This window comes from Balaenoptera musculus, chromosome 16, assembly GCF_009873245.2.
Source record: "Balaenoptera musculus isolate JJ_BM4_2016_0621 chromosome 16, mBalMus1.pri.v3, whole genome shotgun sequence".
NCBI lineage: Eukaryota > Metazoa > Chordata > Mammalia > Artiodactyla > Balaenopteridae > Balaenoptera > Balaenoptera musculus.
The window spans coordinates 15,411,607-15,438,336 of NC_045800.1; the positions used below are offsets into that span (position 1 = coordinate 15,411,607).

The 26,730-nt window shown below is 34.9% G+C and overlaps 1 protein-coding gene across 1 annotated transcript in view; it reads right to left on the reverse strand.

Moving 5' to 3' along the window:
* ATRNL1 (attractin like 1) overlaps positions 1-26,730 on the reverse strand; it is a 688,151-nt gene that overhangs the window by 613,986 nt on the left and 47,435 nt on the right. The window contains exons 6-8 of the mRNA XM_036829651.1: positions 25,606-25,780; positions 22,945-23,032; positions 12,212-12,467 (exon numbers count right to left, since the gene is read on the reverse strand). Of these exons, the coding sequence (XP_036685546.1) occupies positions 12,212-12,467; positions 22,945-23,032; positions 25,606-25,780 (519 nt within the window). The remainder of the gene's footprint in view (positions 1-12,211; positions 12,468-22,944; positions 23,033-25,605; positions 25,781-26,730) is intronic.

The following is a 26,730-nucleotide window of genomic DNA, read 5'->3' on the forward strand; positions in this document are numbered from 1 at the left end:
AATGCTAAAAATATTCCTCTGATAACTGCTTTAAAAGTATTTCATAGATTCTTATAGGTGTTTTTACTTATAGGTGTTATTATTTTTTGGCAATTTTGTAATTTAAGCTAGTATTTACTTCCCTTTTCACCCAACAGAAAGGCTTTATTTAATATTCAGGTATTTAATTTTAATATTTCCACCTTCTGGAAACTACTGATATTTTCTTTTTACCCTAACATATGATCAACTTACTTTTTGTGAGTTTTCTGTGTGCACTTGAGAAGATAACATTGTCTACAATCAGGCTGTATTGTTTGATATATATATATTCTTTTGTCCTGTCAAGTACTGAGAGTAATGCTTGACCTGTTTTCTACTGACAGTGATGCTATCTATTTCTCTTTGCATCAGCTATAATTTCAGTTTTATATAGGTGGTTGCTGGGCTATTTGGTACATTGATATTCTTCTATTACATATTATATCTTTATGGTGAATTGTGGGGTTTTTTTATATTATAACGTGTTCTTATCTCATATAATGTCTTAGTGGCCTGAATTCTACTTTCTCTGGCATAAGGATCACAACACCTGCTTTCTCATTGTATCTATCTTCCTAGTAAATCTTCCTTCATCCCTTCATTTTAGCCTTTCTGAATCAGTGTGTTTCAGATGTGTCTTCTATTTGCAACACAGAGTTGGATTTTGCTTTATGCACCAATTTGAAAATGTTTTCTTTAAACAGGCAACTTAATCTCATTCATGTTTATTGACAATATATATGTTGGATCTCAACTCTGTCATATTATTTTATAATTACTGTGTGAATTACGATATTTTTCTGAGGTTTTTTTTTTTCTATTTGATGTTTTCTTTTTTCTTTTTGGTATTTAAGAAAGTTTATATTTTTGTTCTAGTGGTTTCCTTGATGTTTATACCTTTCATAGTGCCCTTAATTCTCTTCTTTCCTACTTAATTTTTAACATCTATATGTCAGTTTTAATCCTAGGTATACCAGGAACAATAGTAATCAACATTCACTATCTTGGTTCAATTGTTCCTTTTATTTGTTTTATGTTATCAAGTCATGTTATAAATAATTTATAGAAGACTAAGACGATAGTGAAAAACTATGTTTTGCAAATTTCAGTAAGAATTTAAACATAGCAAACCTCTTTGTGTCAAATAAATGTTGGGGCATAAATAAACTAAAAGATAAAAATATATTGTTCACTCATTGATTCTTGAGCTTGAAAAAATTATTTAGGATATCATCTTATGAAGAGTCATAATCTGAGATTTAATGTAAATGATCAATTCCACTATCATCATTATAGGAATAAATGAAAAATTTTTAATTCTCAATTGTGTTCAATAAAAGCTAAAAACGGGCTACTGTGATGATGCCTCCAGTCTTCTCTTATGCCTTCTTTAAACTTGATAAAATAATTTGGGCACTGCAATAAGAAAACTGAAAGATGACAATATAGACAATATATTTCACTGTGGCATCATCCTTCTAAACAGCTTATTTTCTTAGTAATTTAATATTTTAGCATAGTTGGGAACAACTGATGTGCAATGACTTCCTAGAATGATAAAATAACAAAATATTTCAAAATATAGGAAAAATAAGAGCACGAAGATCCCACCATGTATCTTAGACTTGTAAAAGGGTCCAACAGATCCATCTTGGTAATTACATATAGAATATTTTATTCCGTATGTTCTAAATAAGTAAATGTTCTCTTTGTTCTTTGGAAGACTTCTAAGAAAGAATGAAATTTATGAAACAACAGTCTTCATAGATAGTTAGGCCTGCTCAAAAAAGAAACTAAAAAACTAAAACTGGGTCCAACAGACCCTTAGGTATGCCAAGAATTAAATGGCATCCTTTGATTCCTACCTATTATCTATGCAACAATCCATGTGCTTTTTCTGCTTTCCTCTTTCTCTCTTCCTTCTCTTCCCATTTTTAGTTGCATTATTTCTACTTGGACAGAACATAAAACATTTGCATACCAGTTATCTACTGACATCCCCACCACCCTTGTTTCAGTCTTAGCTCTGAAATTCAATACATGAAATGTTCTCGATCAGTCTTTTACCTGAAGTGTTCCCATTCACCTCTTCATTATATGGAGCTTATTCTCTAGGAGAGATGTTGGTAAATTGCAGCCCACAGGCCAAATCCGGCTCACCAAGTGTTTCTGTAAATCGAGTTTTATTGGAGCAAGGCCCACTCATTCATTCATGCATTTTTTACAGCTGCTTGTGGACAGCTTCAATGACAGATTTGAGTGGTGACAACACACACTGTATGGCCTACAAAGCCTAAATTATATTTACTATCTAGATCTTTACAAAAAAAGTCTGCACATTTCTACTGTAAAAGAAATAGGGCACATATGTACAGAATTATCTGAGTTTTGCCACGTTCAAACTATTTTTTCTATAGCCTTGACACATGAAGGACTGTTTGCCAAGAAATAAAAACCCTTAGCCTGTATTTTCTTTCCTTGAGTTTCTTGAAAAATTTGCTCCATAGTTGCCATGAGTTGTAGGTTGCTTTTGAGAAATCTGATATAATCTCTTGCCCTTGTAAGATATTTCATCTTTCTGCCTGAAGAGCCTAGGAATTTTTTTTCTTTATCTTTTAAAATATAGTATTTTTATCAAGATGTCTCAAAATTACTGCTGTGGGTGAATTTTACCAGGTATCCAACTCAGAAGCTCATAAACAGGAGAATGGATAGGCAAATTATGGTAGAGTCAGACAATGAAATACAGTAATGCAAAAAAGTTAACTGTAGGAATACATAACAACATGAATTAATCTTGGTTATATAGTGATGAAGGAAATAAATGAAAGCCTCAGAAAACTGCATAAAATATTATTTCCTCCTCATAAAATTCAAAAACAAGTAAACAAAACAATATTCCATATAAGCATACATGTATAGGTGATAAAGCTATCTTTAAAAAAAAAAAACATAATAAGAAATTCTGGATTTCAGACTAATGGAGAGGCAGAAAACTTTTTTTTTAAATAAAATTTTTTATGAACATGAATTATTATAAAGAGAAAACTTCAAGGAACACAACAAATGGTTATCTTTTTAAGATAAATATTCTCTCATCAGATATACTTTTGGGGGTGACTTTGCTAGTAAGACATGATTAGTTCTATATTGATGACATAATAACCAAATAAAGCTGAGTTACAGTAAACATAATTATTAAAAAAAACTTAAGAATAATCAACAAATGGTTTTTCTTTAATAATTAGAAAGCAATACATAGACAAATAAGAGTGCTAATTATTTAAATTCCAGTTCCCTGGTCAGCGAACTAAGATCCCACATGCCACACGGGGAGGCCAAAAATAAATTAATTAATTAAATAAAGGTTAGACCTTATTTATTAAAAAAAAAACCAAAAACAAGTGTGAAGTCCTCTCACAAAACACCTCTTTCTCCCAACCTCCAGGATCCTAATACCTAAGTACGCATGAAGGACCATTTAGGTTAAAAGTTATATTTGAATCTCCGAGAACTAATAGTAGGTGCAATCAGACATGCTCAAAATGAGTAACTGTAAAGAGTCTAATAAAAAGACTGTTTACAAAAGTATGGCTAGGGTAATATCCTGGGACTATCAGAGCAGAAAGCCTTTACTATCCTGCGTCATGAAATAAGCAAGAGGAGGGACTGTTTCCTAGAACTCTAGAGAGTAGCTGTATGGGGAAGAACACCAGAAAGTTAAGCCTTCAGTAGGACAACCCAATTAACCCAAGAAGATCCAGCAGGGAGGGAGTTGGAGGAATAAAATACCTTAACCTCACTCATCTCCCACCTTCTGATCTACTGATGGTGCCTCCTACCAGCTGATCCCAACTGAAAGCTGGAGGGCATGGGAGCAGAATGGAATGGTGAAGGGTAGATCTGGAGAGACAAATGAAGAATATCAAACACAGTACCATATGAATCACATCACCACTAGAAAAAGAATAATATGCACAGTACACAATTTAAATAATTTGGCTAATATACTTTTAAAACATTCAGGAAATACATAGATTCACTTTTAAAGAATACTGCTGAAAACCCTATTCATTCACCAACAAATATTTATCAAGCACTTAATACCTGGCACTTTACTAGAAGTAGACATACAAAGAGGTATACAGTAGGATTCCTCTCTAAACTTAACTTCTTGGGAAAAAAATGCAAGTACAAAAACAATACCTATAAAAAGCAGTATATGTGTCATATTCATTTATAAACAAAGAGATACAGGAATTTAGAGGATAATTAAACCACTTCCAGAAAATGAAAAAGGCAGAAAGTATAGCTGTGGAACACCCAGAGTCTTTCATCATTACACAATTATAAAGGCCACCTCCACTTTGTTACTTAAACAAGTTTATAGAGCCTTTACTGCAAGCTTATCTCCTCATTATACATTCCCCTGATAATTTTCCTGATCATTTCCAATAATTTTTTCCATGAAGCTTACAGGTTACTGTCACTCCCGATCACTTAATAACCATACACTTTTAGAAGTTGTACTCTAGGGTGCCTGATAAAAAATTTCTCTGCCACATCTATTTACGTGTGCTCCACAGAAGCGATTTTCTCTAGTATTCTGTTGTTATACATCTACACACATTTTCATATAAATCAAGCCACACTCAAGGAAACAAATCTTCAGCTAAAGAATGGATTGACTTTGGAGAGACAGCCCACAGGACTCAAATACTATGTGTTGATTTAATGCCTGGGTAATTTAAGTTCCATCACCACTGTGGTAAATGCTTTATTAACAGACACTTTAATGGCTGCCTTCTCACGCCTGCATTACTTCTCATCTCCCCTAAGACTGTTACCTGCATTTTCCAAGTGAGATTCACTTGAATCCTTGTTTCATGGTCTGCTTCTGTGAAAACCCAGGTTTAAAAACATCCTATATTTCCTGCCACTAACTTCTTTGCTCCCCTTCACAAGCAAATTTCCTTGAAAGAACTGACTTTGCCCATTGTGCCAGATTCCACTCCTCTAACTCCCTCTTAAATCCAGTCAGGCTTTTAACCCCAACACTACACAAAAACTTTTCTTGTTGGGACTTCCCTGGTGGTGCAGTGGTTAAGAATCCGCCTGCCAATGCAGTGGACACGGGTTCGATCCCTGGTCCGGGAAGAGCCCACATGCCACAGAGCAACTAAGCCCGTGCACCACAACTACTGAGCCTGCGCTCTAGAGCCTGTGAGCCACAACTACTGAGCCCGTGTGCCACAACTCCTGAAGCCCGCGCACCTAGAGCCCATGCTCCCCAACAAGAGAAGCCACCGCAATGAGAAGCCCGCGCACCGCAACGAAGAGTAGCCCCCGCTCGTCGCAACTAGAGAAAGCCCGCGTGCGGCAATAAAGACCCAACGCAGCCAAAGATAAATAAAATAAAATAAATAAATTTATAAAAAAACCAAAAACTGTCCTTGTCAAGATCACCAAAGATCTACACAGTACTAAACTTAACGGTGAATTGTTAGTAATTATTTTACTCGACCCATCAGCAGAGCAGCACTTGGCACAGTTGATTATTCTGTTTAATAATCTTTCATCACTTAGCTTCTAGTTCACTGTACTCTTCCTTGCTTATTTCCTTCTTCCCCCCTACCTCTTATCATTGGGCTCAATCCTTTTCTCCTTTCTATCTACACCCATTTCCTTAGTGATCTGATCCAATCTCATGGCTTTAAATGCCATCCATATCCCAAGAAGTCCCAAATTTACATCTCCAGCCCAGATCTCTCTCTAGAGCTCCAGATCTATACAGCCAACTGCCTACCTGACATTTTTACTTTAATGTCTAATGGATATCTCATGTATAACATGTCCAAACTGAACTCCTGACCTTCGAATCACCTTCACCTCAAACCTGCTTCAGAGTCTTCTACACGTCAGTTGATGGCAACTTCACTGTTCCAGCAGCTCATGACAAAAACCCTGGAATCATCCTTGACTCCTCATTTTTTCTCAGATGCTACCTCCAAACCCTCAGCAAATACTATTTATTCTACTTTAAAAACATATAAAACAAATTGACTGATTCTCATCATCTCCAATACTACCAACCCTGGTCTAAGCCACCATCATTGCCCAGATTACTGTAACAACTTCCTAACTGGCCTCCTTGCTTCTGTTCGTTCCTCCCTAGAGTTTATTTTCAACACAGCAACCAAAACGAGTCATTTAAAAATTATGTCATTGCTCTACTCAAAATCTTGCAGTGTCTCTCCATTTCACCCAAAGTAAAATACAAACACTCGGCAGAAATCTGATGATCTTGCTCCTTGTTACTTCTCTAACTTCATTTGTTAATGTTTATTCTTTCTCTATGGAGAGAATAACATTAACAAAACATTTCCAGACTCCTTACTGTTCCTTGAACATGCCTGCATATTCTTGCCTTTACACTAGCTGTTCCTACTTTCTGGGAACTCTTCTCCCAGATATCCACATAGCAAACTCCTTCACTTCATTCAACTCTGATCAAAATTCATCGTCTCATTGAGGCTTACTCTGGCCTCCCTATTTTGTGACTACCTCCCACCCTCACAGTATTCTTAATCCCCTTCCCTTGCTCTATTTTACTAAAAATTACTATCTTCTAACACATCATATATAAGCGTACCTATTATGTTTATTATTTATTGTCTGTATCACCCTGCTAGATATAAGTTCTGCAAAGGTAAGGAAAAATACCTGATGCATCATTTGCTGAGAAGCGTTACTGCATATCTCTGGAACCAAGTGGAACCAAAACTGTGCTCCTGTAAGCTACAAAGTCTACGCAATATTTGGAGGTACTCCTTGGCTCAACAGATACTCTAAAATTCATAAAGAGCAATGACAGTGCCTAAGACTTTTAACTACAGTTTCAAGAGCTAAAAAATATTCTGCAGTATTTTAGACTTTTTTTCAAATGTTAATGTACAGTGTTCAAATTAAATGATTAAAGATAAGTTAACCAGATGGTTCCTTTGTTTTAAATCATATTATTATCAAAATCTCAGGGAAGAGTCACAGTACCAAGAATTATCTGCAATATTATTAGAAGTTGAGTAAGTGGTCACTTGGAGTATGTTAATTGGAAGTTTTTGTCTCTTTTTAAAATTTCTACATAATGGTGAGATCAATATCCTTAGGGTATACTTCAGAGTAAATTTTTATCTAGTAAAATATGGTTTTCATGAATTACTATGCTATAACTTCAGCTTTCTTTTCAGTTACCCTCACTGCAATGCTGGTTAAAGTGATAGCTTCTTGTTTAATTTAAAAAAAAACAAACTTTTTTTCTTAGTTTCCTAGAAGCTTTAAACATGTAAGGTTAATCAAAGTAAATCCAATCTACATTTGGGTAGTTGATGCCATTAAAATCAGTCTAGAAAAAGAGCCTAAACTCACATCACAGTGTAGTAATTCCCACTAAGAACAGAGGGAAAAAATTTTAACTCTCTCCACAGAGATAAGCATTCACTTATAACTAAGATGATAAATTATCCCATTACTTATATTCAGAGCAGCCTTACTTAACATAGTATCGTTCCCTAAAGTAGCACTTGTCTATGGTATACACACCTTAATTACTCTGACAACATCTTTAGATATACCTATTGTTTTGTATTCTTTCATAAGTACTTTCCAAAGTGGAAGTACTTACAGATTATTTTTTTGACATCACAGACTTTAACAATAAGCGACAAATTCAAAATGCTTTAGGAGTCAAGTAATATGTTAACTTTATATTATTAAGATATCATTTTAGAAAAATTGATGAGTTTTACTTTGTACTTAAATAATTTATAGCATTTTAAAACTACTCATAATTCACCTACTATTCTTATAAAACTCATAAATCATGTATTCTTCCCATTTCCACCTTATATACATTCATAAAGGTATCTAACAAATAATACAATTAATAGGACAAAAATCAAACCAAAAATACCCTGTTGATAAATTTATTTAGAAATACTATTTTGGTTATAGAATAAGGCAAAAAAAAAAAAAAACTCCTCTGTAGAAATACTTTAAAATTTACCAAAACTACACTTGACATTTTGTAATCAAATTATTCCAAATAAAACCGAAAACCTACCAACCAATGAATTAACTGGTTAACAATCCATACCAACATTTACCATTCAGAGAAGATTAGAATAAATTTGTTGTGCCTTCCTAACCATCCGTGGAAAGTATAACCACCACCATGTCTCAGGACTGAATAAGACTATCCTTCAATAAAGGGAAATATTTAAAAAGTAAAATATATTCCGTGAACTGTAAACTATATCCAGTAGGGAGATGGGGTAGGGAAGGCATGTACCAATCAGGTGGCCTATAGACTTGTTTCAATGGCCAATACTGCAGGTAAACCCATGCAGGTATGTCATCAAAGAACTTCTATATAAAGTCGGGATCCCTAAAGGGTTATACCATCAATGAAAAAGTGAGGTTTTTAAAAATCTGTTCTGGGCTTCCCTGGTGGCGCAGTGGTTCAGAATCTGCCTGCCAATGCAGGGGACACGGGTTCGAGCCCTGGTCTGGGAAGATCCCACATGCCCCGGAGCAACTAGGCCCGTGAGCCACAATTACTGAGCCTGCGCATCTGGAGCCTGTGCTCCGCAACAAGAGAGGCCGCGATAGTGAGAGGCCCGCGCACCGCGATGAAGAGTGGCCCCCGCTTGCCGCAACTAGAGAAAGCCCTCGCACAGAAACGAAGACCCAACACAGCCATAAATAAATAAATAAATTAAATTAAAAAAAAAAAATCTGTTCTGCAGAGGCAGACAGAAAACATCTATTTCAGCTCTGGCTCTACATAGAGGAAAAAAGGAGTTTGGGCATAGACTAAACATAATGTCACTTTGGGGCATAAATTCATCTTACATACAAACTCAAAAAAAAAAAAAAAACCACATGCCAAAAGTTTAACTTAATTCGGACCTGCGTTGCTAGGCCCCCAGAAGTCCACACTCTCTCTCTAGAGCAGGGGTAGGCAAACTAAGACCCAGGGCTAAATCTAGAACAAAGCCATGCCCATCTGTTTATGTTTATGGCTCCTTTCATGTTACAACAGCAGAGTTGATTAGTTTTGACAAAGACCATATGGTCCACAAAGCCTAAAATAGTTACTATCTGTCCCTTTATAGAAAAGATTGTGACCCCTAGCATAAAGTACTTATAATAACGTCAAATGTGTTCAAAGTAAAACAATATGAATTAAATTAGTAGAAACAGTAGCCTGTAAATTGGAGGTTGATCAAAGAGTAAAAGTACTGGTTAACTGTCGACTTAAAGTATTCATTTTAAAACTTAAAAAGTCATCACCTATGGTTCAAGTACAAGCATGGTAATAGTTTAATCCTGAATCTTCCCGTTTTCCTCAGGGAAGACATATAAAATAAGGAAAACATGGGGAGGAAAAGTGAAAGAAAAAGAAAATTAAATTTCCAGAGAAATTAGGAATGAAAAAAACTCACCAACTCCAAATCAGGTGCAAACGTGCAAAAAGCCGGTGAAACTAAGAGAATCAGATAGAGAAAGCTGCAAGAATGCAGAAAGGAAGACAAGAAACAAGGAACATGGAAGAAGCCTAATGGCAGATCTCAAACATTACCTATCTTGTTCCCACAAAAAATGGTCCTCACTCTCCCTAATCATGAGAAGAGCTATAATTAAAAACAAAAAAAGACAACAAAGTAACTTTAAAAAAACATAAAACGTACATAAAATGTACAAAAACCAGAGGGATCACAAAGCAAAATCCAACTTTCTCTTGTATACAAGAGATATATTTAAAACAAAGTGATTCTGAATGGTTAACAATAAAGGAATGGGCAAAGGTACACCGGGAAAAGACTGACTTCCCCACCAAAAAAAAACCAAGAGCCATAATACTAATAATAGACAACATTGAAATCAGATCAAAAAACACTGAACAAAGCACTTTATAATATTAAAAGATACAATTTGCAATAAAGATATAACAGTTATGAATATCCATAATAGCAACTTCCATAAAGCATAAATTCCAGAATACACAAGAAGAAATAGGCAAAAATAAACTAACATTTTTAGACTTTTATTAACTTTCGGAGCATGATAGATCAAGTTAAAAAATATCATAAGTAAGGAAGAGAAGACCTAAACAGAATAATCAATAAAGTAGATTTTATATATATGTATCAAATGCTATACTTTGATATTATAGGATTTACCTCCTTTTCAAGTGTCTATAGAACATTTATGAAAATTGGGCCCCAAAGAAAATCTCAATAAATTACAAAAAGTAGAAATAATACCTACAACATTCCCTGAACACTATAATAAAACCAAAAACTAAAAACAAAATCAAAAAAGAAAACAACCTTTTTACATAGAAAATTTGCCACTCTTGCTTAAACAACTCTTGGGCCCATCTGAAAAATGAGAACGACTCACCCACATTTGCTTCACTGCTACCATGAGTTTGTTATGACAATAATGTATGTAAACAGGCTTATTTAATGCAGCATTTATTAACCATTACACTCTAAAATGTTCCTATCACCAGAATTCTCTTTAGATTTCTTCTATTTTCTCAGTAAAATAAGAAGTAAGAGAGTAATGATGAAGAGTGAAGTGTTGGAAGTTTGAAGAGAGAAAGGAAAACATATGAAACAGTCATCTTGGAAAACTGTAAGACAGATCAGTGATTATGAACTTAAAACTCGGTAAATGAGAAGTACGGACAAGAAAGGGTGAGAGAGAGTGAAGCACTGACCAGAGGCTCAACGGACTAAAGGCTCTGGTAAGGCTGAAGAATTCCCAGAGTCTGGACACTCTTCAGGAGTAAGCTGGAAAGATCATCAGCACTTGAAGAGTAAGATACTTGAAATGGAAATTATGGGATTCGTAGCAGGTACACAAGGTCAAGAGTACCGCAATGCAAGAGAAAGACCCAAACAGGATGGAAAACAAGATCTTTGTAAGAGAGATCAAAAAATTGAGAGGACAGAAGTATTTAAATGGATCCTAAAATATCCATAAAAATATCTGGCTAATATATGTAGGACAGAGACAGTGAGCCAGAAGCTATATTCTTCCAGGAATTAAGCACAGTGATCAAAGGAGCAACAGAGGAGTGTAAGATGGAGACGTAGTAGGTGGTATAGTCTGATGATGTAAGATTCGAAGTTGAGTGATTTAAAGGAGGAAGGAGTAAAAATAGAGTGGAAATGACAGTAAGAAGTAAGGAGGATACATATCCCAATTCCAGCCCAGCTGTACTGGGGATATGAAAAAGAAAAGATCACTTAAAAGGACTGACGGGGAAACAGTGGAGAATTTAGAAGGGAGTCTTCCTCTGACACACAAGCACTCTCTTGTTGTTGCTAATGGTGATCTGCAAATGAGTTTTCTCATTAAGACAACACAAGGACTCTAAATAGTTCAATACAGTTGTCTATACACAAAAGGGTCAAAAACTTGAGTTCATAATCCTGGCCAGAACCAGAAATGGAGTATATTCCTGAATCTAAATAGCAAACATAGCGTATATACATTTGTAGGCAAATTTAAAAAAAAAAAAAAACTTACAACTGTTTGAAAATGTCATAAAGAATTCAAAGAAATAAAGTACCAGAAAAATAAATTCGAGTATTTAAGAGTCATACGTAGATTGCCCCAGTCACCTTCGCACACCAGATATAATCTTTTATAGAAGCCTTTTAAAGACTGTCTTTGGGAAGCTTACTTTAGAAGAGTAATACATACATAGAGATATTGCAATAAGATTAGAAACAGAACTTGAAAAATGAAAAATCCTGAAATCATGGAATGCATAGTAGAGAAACTGGGGTAGTTTTAGCTTTCGGTTCTTAAGTAAAATCCAAAGAAATAGCACCATCTATTGGAATTTCAGATATTTAAAATACATATTCTCAATTCTTAGAAAATGTGTCTAGTATGTAACATTTCTGCACATTTGGTTAAGAAGATAACTTACATATTAAAGGACAATATCTAACACAAAAAAGTTTATAGTAAAAAGTATTAATTCTTGGTTTATAATTCTAATTTCAAATAACTAACCATTTTGACTAAATTCATATGAAGATTTTATTATAGATAAAATATTCTCAACCAATAAAGAAGAGTACATAGTTACATGTTCAAAGTAACTCACAGATATGGTATTCCTGTATGCTGCTTGTATAACCATATATTGCAGAATATCCAAATATTATGATCATGACAACATCTCTACTATCCAACTCCATAATATGTGCTGAATGTCCCTCCACAGCATACTGCTGACCATGTCCAAGCACAGTAGGAGTTTTTGTACTCCACGACTGACTATGTATGTTAAAAACCCATAATTCATCTGTGACATTGCCATCACTTGTTTCAATTCTGCCTCCATACATAAAGATGTTTTCCTGTAAATTAAAAAAAATATGTTAATAAAAAGATATTTGTATCTTAGCAAGGTATATTAATTAAAAATAAAGATTAAATTTAAACATTAAATTTTAGTAATTGCTCACAACATGCATAAGACATAGTTCTTCTTTGTAAAAAGTCAAATGGGAACACTTGAGTAATGATAATTAATTCTTTAACTTACAAGAAGGGGGAAAATCCACACTTACAAAAAGTTACTTAAAGGTATTTTATTTAAAAGTTATGTAGTCAATTAACCATGTTTTTAATTATCCTAGTTGTTGAGTCCCTAGTTGTTAAATCTGAATGTTACCGTCTATTTGTACTGCTTTGTGCTAGTCTCAGTCATTCACTGTTTTCATCATTGTTCACCGGAAAGGTAGATCACATTTGTGTATATTATGTGGAGTACATTTTTATTACCACTTCTCATGGCTATGAGCAAATACCTTATAGCACTTATAAATGATACAATTTCAATATGATTGAAATGAATGATATATATAAATCATTACTATTTCAACAACCTAGAAAGAGAAAAGAATTTCTTCAACCTAATAAAGAGCATTTAAGAAAAACAGAAAGCTGATATTACATACACTTAATGGTAAAAGACTGAATGTTTCACCAAGGTCAGTAATAAGATAGAGATGCCTGCTTTTGCCACTTACATTCAACATTGTACTCAAGGGTTTAGCCAGAGCAAATATGCAAAAACTGAATAAAGGTATGCGGATTGGAAAAGAAGAGTAAAATATTTCTATTTGTACATGATATGAACTTGTATACAGAGAATACTAAGCAATAAAAAAACAATTAGAGGGGGCGGAGTCAAGATGGCAGACTAGGAGAAGGCAGAATTCGTGTCTCCACACAACTAGGGCACCTACCAGGCACCGGTGGGGGACCATGGACACCTAAGGGGATGGGAGGACCCCCCAGCAACTGGGTAGGACGTGGGGCATTGGGGGAGTGAAGGGGGAGAAGTGGAGGTGGGACAGGACTGGAGCCCCTGAAGGGCAGCTGGGGGAGGGGAAGGGAACTCAGGACGGAAGGGGGAAATTGAGGAACCACGTGGAGGGCAGAGGATCAAAAGGGAGCATGGCCAGGTTTCCCCTGCCCACTTGGACCCCCAGGAACCTGTTGAGATCCCAGGCCTGATCCTCTGCCCACCGAGGCCCCCTCCAGCCATGCAGGTCCTGAGGAAGTGGGAGGGAAGGGGGAGCAAAAGCAAAGGCTGGACCTCCAGAACCGGCACACCTGAGGGGCTGCTGGGGGAGGGGAGGAGTTCCTACACCCAGTGGGGCCCACCCATAGTTAGGGATCCAATGGGTTGGGGGAGACCCTGGGGGAGACGGTGGAGGAGGGGCACGAAGGAATGTAAGGGAAGGGGGCCAGCGCTTTCCCTGTCCACTTAGGCACTGGGAAGACTGTTGGGCTCCCGGGCCTAATCCTCTGCCCTCGGAGCCTCCCTCCTGCCGTGCAGAGCCCAAGCCCTGCCCCTGCACTCCCACCCAGGGCCCCACCTCTACACATGGAGACCCCCTCCAACAGGCTGGGCCTAAACCCCACCAACACACCCTCACCCAGGGCCCTACCTCCAAACTCCGGAACTGCACCCTCCAGAGGCCCTCCTTTCCACTTGCTGCCTCTCCCCTCCTGCCAGGTCCTAACCAGAAGCCCTGCCCCACGCTTGAACGTTGCCCCACACACGCCCCGCCCCCAGGGCCTTTTCCGGCTGCATGGGTCCTGAGCCTAGGCCCCGCCCCATGCTCAAATGTCATACCTCCCCACCCGCCTAGGTCCCGTCCCACCCTAAACCCCACCCCTGCCTAAGTTCCACCCCAACTAAACTCCTCCCACATAGCCAAGGCTTTTCTTTTTCTTTTTCTTTTTCCTCTTTTAGATTGGGGTTCTGTTTTACCTTGTTGATTCATTTATATTTTTATTTTTCCTAATAAATCTTTTATTTTTCTAATTTTATTTTATTCTTTATACTTTGTTATTGTTCTCTCCTTTTGGCTTGTTCCCCCCACTTTTTTTTTCTTTTTTTCTGTTGTGGTTTTATTTTACCTTCCTGCAGTTGTTGCAATTATATTTTTACTTTTCCTAATATATTTTTTATCTTTCAAATCGTTTTGTTTTTTTATTCTTTGATATTGTACTGCTCCTTTTTTCTTTCATTCTTTCTTTTTTTTTTTTTTTTTTTTGCTTGGTTCCCAGGCCAGAGGTCAGGCCCAAGCTCCTGTGGTGGGAGCTCCAAGTCCAAACTGCTGGATTAACAGAGAACCTCACACCCCAGGGAAAATTAATCACAGTGAGGCCTCCCAGAGGTCCTCCTCTCAGCACTAAGGCCCGGCTCTATCCAACTGCCTGCAAACTCCAGTGTTGGACGCCTCAGGCCAAACAACCGGTAAGACAGGAATACAGCCCCAACCATCAAAAAAAAAAAGAAATGACAAGAAAATACATTACAGACGAAGAAGCAAGGTAAAAACCTACAAGACCAAATAAATGAAGATGAACTAGGCAACATACCAGAAAAAGAATTCAGAGTAGTAATAGTATAGATGATCCAAAATCTCAGAAACAGAATGGAGAAAATACAAGAAACATTTAACAAGGATCTAGAAGAACTAAATAGCAAACAGTGATGAACAACACAATAACTGACATTAAAAATACTCTAGAAGGAATCAATAGCAGAATAACTAAGGCAGAAGAATGGATGAGTAAGCTGGAAGATAAAATGGTGGAAATAACTGCCAGGGAGCAGAAAAAAGAATGAAAAGAATTGAGGACAGTCTCAGAGACCTCTGGGACAACATTAAACACACCAACATTCGAATTATAGGGGTCCCAGAGGAAGAAGAGAAAAAGAAAGGGTCTGAGAAAATATTTGAAGAGATTATAGTCGAAAACTTCCCTAACATGGGAAAGGAAATAGTCAATGAAGTCCTGGAAGCACAGAGAGTCCCATACAGGATAAACCCAAAGACAAACATGCCGAGACACATATTAATCAAACTATCAAAGATTAAATACAAAGAAAAAATATTAAAAGCAGCTAGGGAAAAGCAACAAATAACATACAAGGGAATCCCCATAAGGTTAACAGCTAATCTTTCAGCAGAAATTCTGAAAGCCAGAAGGGGGTGGCAGGACATATTTAAAGTGAGGAAAGGGAAAAACCTACAACCAAGATTACTCTACCCAGCAAGGATCTCATTCAGATTTGATGGAGAAGTCAAAAGCTTTTCAGACAAGCAAAAGCTAAGAGAATTCAGCACCACCAAACCAGCTTTACAACAAATGCTAAAGAAACTTCTCTAGGCAGGAAACACAAGATACGGGAAAGACCTACAAAAACAAACACAAAACAATTAAGAAAATGGTAATAGGAACATACATATCGATAATTACCTTAAATGTAAATGGATTAAATGCTCTCACCAAAAGACACAGACTGGCTGAATGGATACAAAAACAAGACCTGTATATATGCTGTCCACAAGAGACCCACTTCAGACCTAGGGACACATACAGACTGAAAGTGAGGGGATGGAAAAAGATATTCCATGCAAATGGAAATCAAAAGAAAGCTGGAGTAGCAATTCTCATATGAGACAAAATAGACTTTAAAATAAAGGCTATTACAAAAGACAAAGAAGGACACTACATAATGAACAAGGAATCAATCCAAGAAGAAGATATAACAATGGTATATATTTATGCACCCAACATAGGAGCACATCAATACATAAGGCAAATGCTAACAGCCATAAAAGGGGAAATTGACAGTAACACAATCATAGTAGGGGACTTTAACACCCCACTTTCACCAATGGACAGATCATCCAAAATGAAATAAATAAGGAAACACAAGCTTTAAATGACAAATTAAACAAAATGCACTTAATTGATATTTATAGGACATTCCATCCAAAAACAACACAATACACTTTCTTCTCAAGTGCTCATGGAACATTCTCCAGGATAGACCATATCTTGGGTCACAGATCAAGCTTTGGTAAATTTAAGAAAATTGAAATTGTACCAAGTATCTTTTCCGACCACAACACTACGAGACTAGATATCAATTACAGGAAAAAACTGTAAAAAATACAAACACATGGAGGCTAAACAATACGCTACGAAATAACCAGGAGATCACTGAAGATATCAAAGAGGAAATCAAAAAATACTTAGAAACAAATGACAATGAAAACACGATGACCCAAAACCTATGGGATGCAGCAAAAGCAGTTCTAAGAGGGAAGTTTATAGCAATACAATACTACTTCCAGAAACAAGAAAAACCTCAAATAAACAACCTAACCTTACACCTAAAGCAATTAGAGAAAGAAGAACCAAAAAAACTCCAAAGTTAGCAGAAAGAAAGAAATCATAAAGATCAGATCAGAAATAAATGAAAAAGAAATGAAGGAAACAATAGCAAAGATCAATAAAACTAAAAGCTGGCTCTTTGAGAAGATAAACAAAATTGATAAACCATTAGTCAGACTCATCAAGAAAAAAAGGGAGAAGACTCAAATCAACAGAATTAGAAATGAAAAAGGAGAAATAACAACTGACACTGCAGAAATACAAAGGATCATGAGAGACTACTAAAAGCAACTATATGCCAATAAAATGGACAACCTGGAAGAAATGGACAAATTCTTAGAAAAGCACTACCTTCCAAGACTGAACCAGGAAGAAATAGAAAATATAAACAGACCAATCACAAGCACTGAAATTGAAACTGTGATTAAAAATCTTCCAACAAACGAAAGTCCAGGACCAGATGGCTTCAGAGGCAAATTCTATCAAACGTTTAGGGAAGAACTAACACCTATCCTTCTCAAACTCTTCCAAAATATAGCAGAGGGAGGAACACTCCCCAACTCATTCTACGAGGCCACCATCACCCTGATACCAAAACCAGACAAAGATGTCACAAAGAAAGAAAACTACAGGCCAATATCACTGATGAACATAGATGCAAAAATCCTCAACAAAATACTAGCAAACAGAATCCAACAGCACAATAAAAGGATCATACACCATGATCAAGTGGGGTTTATCCCGGGAATGGAAGGATTCTTCAGTATACACAAATCAATCAATGTGATACACCATATTAACAAAATGAAGGATAAAAACCATATGATAAATCTCAATAGATGCAGAAAAATCTTTCGACAAAATTCAACACCCATTTATGATAAAAACTCCCCAGAAAGTAGGCATAAAGGAAATATGCTTCCTTTTAGAGGAAAACATAGGCAGAACACTCCATGACATAAATCACAGCAAGATCCTTTTTGACCCACCCCCTAGAGAAATGGAAATAAAAACAAAAATAAACAAATGGGACCTAATGAAACTTAAAAGCTTTTGCACAGCAAAGGAAACCATAAACAAGACGAAAAGACAACCCTCAGAATGGGAGAACATATTTGCAAATGAAGCAACTGAGAAAAGATTAATCTCCAAAATATACAAGCAGCTCATGCAGTTCAATATTAAAAAAACAAACAACCCAATCCAAAAATGGGCAGAAGACCTAAATAGACATTTCTCCAAAGAAGAAATACAGACTTCCAACAAACTGATGAAAGGATGCTCAACATCACTAATCATTAGAGAGATGCAAATCAAAATTATAATCAGGTATCACCTCACACCAGTTAGAATGGCCATCATCAATAAATCTACAAACAATAAATGCTGGAGAGGATGTGGAGATGCACTGTTGGTGCGAATGTAAACTGATACAGCCACTATGGAGAACAGTACAAAGGTTCCTTAAAAAACTAAAAATAGAATTACCATATGACCCAGCAATCCCACGACTGGGCATGTACCCTGAGAAAACCATAATTCAAAAAGAGTCATGTACCACAATGTTCACTGCAGCACTATTGTCCTGCAGTAGACAAGACATGGAAGCAACCTAAGTGTCCATCGACAGATGAATGGATAAAGAAGATGTTGCACCTATATACAGTGGCATATTATTCAGCCATAGAAAGAAACGAAATTGAGTTATTTGTAATGAGGTGCATGGACCTAAGTCTGTCATACAGAGTGAAGTAAGTCAGAAAGAGAAAAACAAATACCGTATGCCAACACAATATATATGGAATCTTAAAAAAAATGGTTCTGATGAACCTAGGGGCAGGACAGGAATAAAGACGCAGACATAGAGAATGACCTTGAGGACACAGGGAGGGGGAAGGGTAAGCTGGGATGAAGTGAGAGAGTAGCACTGACATATACACACTACTAAATGTAAAACAGATAGCTAGTGGGAAGCAGCCACATAGCACAGGGAGATCAGCTCGGTGCTTTGCGACCACTTAGAGGGGTGGGAAAAGGAGGGTAGGAGGGAGACGCAAGAGGGAGGGGATATGGGGATATATATATATGCATATAGCTGATTCACTTTGTTATATAGCAGAAACTAACACAACATTGTAAAGCAATTATATTCCAATAAAGATGTTTAAAAAAAAATCTTAAAAAAACCAATTAGAGTTAATAAATGACTTCAGCAACATTGCAGAATAAAAGATCAATGTACAAAAAATCAATTATACTTCTATAAGCTTGCAATGAACAATCCAAAAATGAAACTAAGTTAACAATTCAATCTACAAAAGCATCAAAAAGAATAAAATAACTAGGAATAAATTTAACAAAAGAAATTCCAAACTTATACTCAAAGCTACAAAACATTGTTGAAAGAAATTCTGAAAGATCTAAATGAATGGAAAGACCTCCTGTGTTCATGGATCAGAAGACTTGATATTGTTAAGATGGCAATACTCTCCAAACTGATCTACAGATTCAATGCAATCTCTATTAAAATTCCAAATGGCTTCTCTGTAGAAATTGACAAGTTGATTCCAAAATGCATATGGAAATAAAATTGGAGGATTAGCACTTCTCAACTTTAAAACTTACTACAAAGCAAAAGTAATCAAGATAGTATGCTACTGGCAAAAAGAGAAACATACAAATCAACAGAACTACGAGTCCAGAAAAAAATCCATGTATCTATGGCTAATTGATATTTGGCAAAAGTGCCAGGACCATTCAATGGGGAAAGAATAGTCTCTTCAACAAACAGTGCTAAGAGAACTGGATAGTCACATGCAAAAGAGTGAAACTGAATCCTTACTGCACATGACATACAAAACTTCAAGTGGATAAAAGACCTAAACGTAAGAGCCAAAAAAACTATAAAACACTTAAAAAAAAACATGGGCTAAATATGCATGACCTTAGATTTGACAATAGATTCTTATATATGACACCAAAATCACAAGAAACAAAAGGGAAAAAAAAGATATACTGGATTTCATCAAAGTTAAAAACTTTTGTGCTTCAAAAGACACCATCAAGAAAGTAAAAGAAGTGGAATAAATATTTGCAAATCATGTATCTGATAAGGGACTTGTATCTAGAATATATAAAGAACTCTGACATATCAAAAATTTAAAAATGGGCAAAGGACTTAAATAGACATTTCTCCAAAGAAAATACAAATACCCAAAAAAGCACATGACTAGCATCATTAGTCAACACGGAAATGCAAATCAAACATGAGGTACCACTTCACACCTATTAGGATGGCTATCATCAAAAAGACAGATTAACTAGTCTTAGCGAGGATGTGTACACGTTGGAACCTTCATACAAAGTTGGCGGGACTATAAAATGGTGCAACCACCTTGGAAAACAGTCAGGAAGTCCCTCAAAAAGTTAACAGTTACCATATGATCCAGTAACTTCAACTCTATATATACCCAAGAGAAATGAAAGAATATGTCCACACAAAAACTTATACATGAATGTTCATAGCAGCATTATTCATAATAGCCAAAAGGGGAAACAACCCAAGTGCCCATCAACTGATAAATGGATAAACAAAATGTAAAATATCCATACAATAGATATTATTTAACCATAAAAATTAAGTACTGATATATGCTGCAACATGCCAGTCATAAGCTACATAGTAAACAATTTCATTTATATGAAAGACAAATCTACAGAGAAAGGAAACAGCTTCATGATTGCTTAAAGCTGGGAGGATGAGAAGGTTTGGGGTGACAGCTGAAGGGTACAGGACTTCTTTACAAGGTGATGAAAATATTCTAAAATTGATTACCGAACACTGCAATTTTGACAAACATGAAAGAGATAATTGCACAACTCTGAAGATACTAAAAAGCATTCAATTGTACATTTTAAACACATGAATTGTATCGTATGCCAATTATATCTCAATAAAGCTGTTACAAGAAAATGAAATAAATCAAAAAACTAAAAAACAAAACTGAAAGAAAACAAAGAAGCATATATCCACATACATATGTACATAGAGAGATTTTTATTTAATTTCTTAAACATGTATATGCATAGCAAAAAACAGTGGTAGTTTATTCTTTACATTGCTCCTGTGTTTTGCAAATTTTCTTAAACAAGCACAGAAAATATATAAGTTCTGATTTGAAGAGTGTAGTCACAGTCGACAAAATACATGAATTTTTGTTGATTCAAAATAAAAACCAGTTAAGTAGCCTGATTTTAATCATGCTAAATTCATGAACCCCACAAATACATAAAAATAACTGATTACAAAGCAATCCCTATCAAAATCCCAATGACATTTTGCATAAGTAGAAAAATCCATCCTAAAATTAATATGGAATCTTAAGGGACCCCAAATAGATAAAACAAACTTGAAAAACAAGACTGCAGTTGGAGGTCTCACATCTCTTCATTTCAAAACTTACTACAAAACTACACTAATCAAAACAGTGTGGTACTGGAATAAACACAGACCTAGATCAAAGGACTAGAGAGCTCAGAAATAAATCTTTGCATATATGATCAAATGCTTTCAACAAGAGTGCCAAGACCATTTAATGGGGAAAAAAGTCTTTTCAACAAATAATGCTGGGAAAACTGAATATCCACATGTAAGAGAAAAAAATTGGGCCCTTACTTTATACCCTAAACAAAAATTAACTCAAAATAGATTAACGACCTAAGAACTAAAACTTCACAATTCTTAAAAGAAAACATAGGGAAAAGGCTTCATAATATTGGATTTGGCAATGATTTCTTGGATATGACACCAAAAGCACTGGCAATAAAAGAAAAAACAGATAAATTGGACTGTTTCAAAATTAAAAACCTGCCCGTCAAAGGACACTATCAATGGAGTGAAAAGATAGCCCACAGGATAAGAGAAGATATTTGCAAATCATATATCCAATTAGCAGATAAAATCCAGAATATATAAAGAACTCCTACAACTCAACACCAAAAAAAAAGTTAAAAATGGGCAAAAGACTTGAATATATGTTTCTCCAGAGAAAGCATACAAATAGCCAATAAGCACTTGAAAAGATGTTAAATATCACAAATCATTAAGGAAATACAAATCAAAACCACAATGAGATACTGCTTTACATCCATCAGGATGGCTAATATAGGAAGGAAGTTAGGAAGGAAGGAAGGAAGGAAGGAAGAGGAAAATAACGAGTGTTGACAAGGATATGGAGGAATTGAAACCTTTGTGCACTGCTGGTAGGAATGTAAAATGGTTACAGCTGCTGTGGAAAACAATATGGCAGTTCCTCAAAAAATTAAAAATAGAATTACCATACAATCCAGCAATTCCACTTCTGGCTATCTATCCAAAAGAAATGAAATCAGGGACTTGAAAAGATAGTTGTATACCCATGTTCATAGTAGCATTATTCATAATAACCAAAAAAGTGGAAGCAACCCAAGTATCTATTGATGGATGAATGGATAAACAAAATGCAGTGCAATATATACATACAACAGAACATTATTCAGACGTAAAAAGGAAGGAAATTCTGACACATGCTACAATATGGATGAATCTTGAGGACACCATGCCAAGTGAAATAAGCCAGTCATTAAAGGACAAACACTGTATGATTTCACTTACATGAGGTACCTAGAATAGTCAAATTCACAGAGACAGAAAGCAGAATGGTAGTTTGCAGGGTCTGGGGAAAGGGGGAAATGAGGAGTTACTGTATGGGTATAGAGTTTCAGTTTTGCAAGATGGAAAGAGGTCTGAAAATAACAGTAATGGCTGTACAACAACTTGAATATACTTAATGCCACTGAATGAATTCTACTCTTAAAAATGGTTAAAATGGTAAATTTTTGTAATGTATATCATGGACAAAAACTCAACCTTCATTTCTTCTCATGTTCAATGGAGGACTGTATTAAAATCTCTTTTTTTTTTACTAAAATAGTATAAAAGTCTTTGACATCTCAAGTTATTGTGATTCATATGATCTACTGTTCTTATTAAATGTTTGAAATAAATCTGAGATTTAGTATTTTTTCCTCTAAGGTAAAGTCTAAAAAAAGAAAAAAAAAGATTAAAATTTAAAGCAGGATTCATACCTGATACAAAGCAAGAGAATGCCCATATCTCTGGAGAGGTCCCCTTGATACAGTTCCTACATTCCATATACTGCTTTCTAAATTGTAACTAAAAACAAGAAAAAAAAATAACTTCATAAGCTAAGATTCATTTTCAGTTTTGTAATTTGCATATGCTTTCTTGTATTTAAATATTCATTAAATTCAAAAACAATTAGAATAAACTCATAATTTCATATACCATATTAGAAATTTCTAATAGAGACTCATTCAAGATATACCTAGTCTAAATTAGGATTCAATCATCAGAATGTATAATATACAATAACTTGACTAGGCTATTTATTACCGGAGTTAATTTGTTCTGAACCAGCTGATTAACCTAAACAATAGTGAGCTCCTCTACACTTTTAAAGTCACCTGGGCCTCCTTGTAGCTCCTGCCGTAAGGCTTTTTTCTGGCTTTCTTCGCTGCCAATGTCTGACCCCTTCAAGTCTTTGCTCAGCTCTCACCTTTCCCATGAAGCCTACATCACTGCATTTGTGACTGCAACTCCCTCCTCTTTGGCATTCCTGATTTGCTTACCCCTGCTACCTATCTTGCTATCTATCTATATCTATATATGAATATATGTGCATATATATAATTTATTTATAATATTCATATTTATCATGCTAATTACATTTTTTTCTAATTGCCTGTCTTTCCTCACTAACTTCACAAAGATGGGATATTCATTATGTCCACTGAGAGATCCCAAGTACTAAGCACAAAGTAAGTGTTCAAAACAATTTGCTATGCCCATGAATACATATTAATTCTAATGTCGATGTATAAATGTTCCGTAAAATACTCTCTAATTTAACAGACACTAATACAAAACTTTTATATTATTTACTGAATAATTTGTCTTAAGCATAACATCTACACCTCAATTAAATTCTACTACAGAAGATAAATCAACTTATGACTGACACCATCACTTCTAAAAGCTTTTAAACATCCTTACCTACAACTAAACCACATTCAGAAAAATGAAAAAATATTCTCTAACCTGTGAAAACAGCAACAAAGTTGCTGATTACTTCTAAGCTGATACCTCTAGTTTACTATAAAACTAAATAAACACTGTAACCAAAAGAACCAGGTTTCAGACAAAAAAACAAAATTAAACTATCTGGTTCAAATGGAAAATATATGTTTAGGAGAATATCAAGTAAAATTCATCACTTAATTTAAAATATGCTATTTAACTTGTACAGAACACAAACTTTTAGGATCTCCATGTTTCCTTGACAACTATACTCTGTCTTCACAACTCTACTTCGCAAATACCACAATTTAATCCAAAGTTCTACTTTATTTTCACAACCTTTTCATTTTCATGAATCATAGTTAATTTCCTTTTCTTTTCCACATTTAACTCTCAGTTCCTCAGGTTCTTTGCATATCTTAACAATTCATTTTAATCCTACCAACTCTCTTACAATTCTTTCTACTATATTTTATCCTTCATTTATTGTGTTACAGAATTCTAATTGTTCACTTAAATATTTCCCTAAAATTCTTCCTCCCTCTCTCCAGAATTTATTTTATTTTATTTCATACTTTAATTCCAGTCTTATTCAATCATAGTTTTAAAGCAATCTCCTCTTATACACAGAATTTTTTAATCCCCAAAATTAATAGGACGAATATTTTCAGAAATTGGAGTTTACAGATAAAATACAGAATGCCCAGTTAAACCTGAATTTCAGATAAACAACAATTTTGTAGTATAAGTATGATCCATGCAATATTTGGGACAAAACCAAAAAATAAAATAAAATTACAAGGCCTACGCATACTAAAAAATTATTCACTGTTGATCTAAAATTCAAATTTAACTGTGTGTCCTGTATATTTATCTACTAAATATGGCAACCCTTTTGGGTATACACCTTTATGGTACACTGTCCAGGGTCGGTTCCAACTGGTTGATGCCCAAGTTGCATCAGTTATTACATATTATGAATATCACCCCTGAAAACAACATTGATAATCAAATTATTCTTATTTCCTCTTTTATTCTGTTATTGAATAGTTCATAAAATAAAATTATCAGCTGAAAAAAAATCAGATAAAGCTAGCATCCATGCAGTTCTCCTTGTCATCTAATCATGCAAAGGACAATCTCTATTGAGTCAACAGTAAATGCATAACCTATCTTATAATACTGGCACTGTTCTCCCAACAAAAGCTTGTAAAGTAAATGCAAAGTAAAAGTTTAGGTAAATTAAAATTTGCAGAAAAACTGAAAGTACTTTTATATAAGCAATTATACTTCATTCTGAAAAAATAAAAGGTAGCAGTATTCATAATGCCCAATATAGGCTTGGCCTGGTCTGGGCTTATTTAAAGTTAATATTTTCTTATTCAGAATTTATTAAAAGCACTCTAGAAAGTTAATGAAATATCTATATAGAACAAACATATATGCCCAATGACAAATAACTTATTGATACACTGAGTTTATATATTCTCAAATCAGTCCTATGTGGCAAACAGATACTATTACAAAAATAATCATTCATAAATTTGTATATCAATAACATAAGGCATTTAGGATAGTCTTATTACCCAAAAATATCCAGCTTAAAAATTAGACTGTGAAAGTCTGAAAAAAAAAAAAAGAAAACTTACTTCAGGACCATTTGGAAAGAACTGTAGTTAAAAGTATATCCACCAATCACCCACATAAATTTCCCATGTAAAACAGCTTTATGGGAAGCCCGACCTACAGAAGGACTGAAGGGTTTAACATTTGGCAGAATCCAGTAAGACTCAGTGGAAGGAACATTCAAAGAACAATCAGGACCTATTTAAAAAAATCAAACAACACAATGCATTAAACAAAGACCTTAGATTGTGGAAACAGAATTCATGGATTAAGAGAATTTAAGAATCCAATGCTCATCGTATTAATAAATATAATGTACATAAATGGTCTGAAATATAATTTACAGGAAAACTCTAAAAGCAAATGTAATGCTTACAGAGGAAAAATTTATACACTCAGATCAGACTTGGATACGTTCAAATAAATAATACAATCTGAAAGAATTACTTAAATGATATAAATTTCAGATTTATTTCAGTATGCTAATAGGATATTAGAAGAGAAAACAATGTACTCAAATCCCACTTCTGTCTCTTACTAAAAGTGTGACCTTGGGAAAGTCTGCTTACCTTTGCCATCATCAAGCCTTCATCTATAAAACAGAAATAACAATCTACCTCCTAAGGATTATTATAAATATTTAATTTTTTAAAGACAGTGGAAATTAAAGCATTGTAAACTATTAAAGAAATATAAAAATAAAATTACATTTTTTCTTAGCATCATTCTTATTAAGAACAACCAAAATTGGCATCAGTAGAGAGGCTTATTATTCTCAAACAGAAAAAATTATTATGCATAATAAAATAAAAACTATTAATCAGTGCAGGATAACGTAAATACTCCAAGTTAAAAACACTGCCTTTTCCTATCCACGTTCATGATGTTACTCATGAGTCTTGGTTCCTCATCTGTAAAATGTAGCAGGCTAGGCTAGATCAGTGTTTCTCAAACTTCAGTTATGGAAGGAATGCTCCTAAAGGAAATGTATTTTCATCAAATTTAAGGGCTCACAGATTAATTTAATTCTAATGAAACTAATATGCTTAAACAAAAACTAGAAATAAAGTCCTTATGTTTAAAGTTCTTTTATAAATATAAAACCAACATAAACTTATAAATTATGTATATAAACAAACTTATAAAAT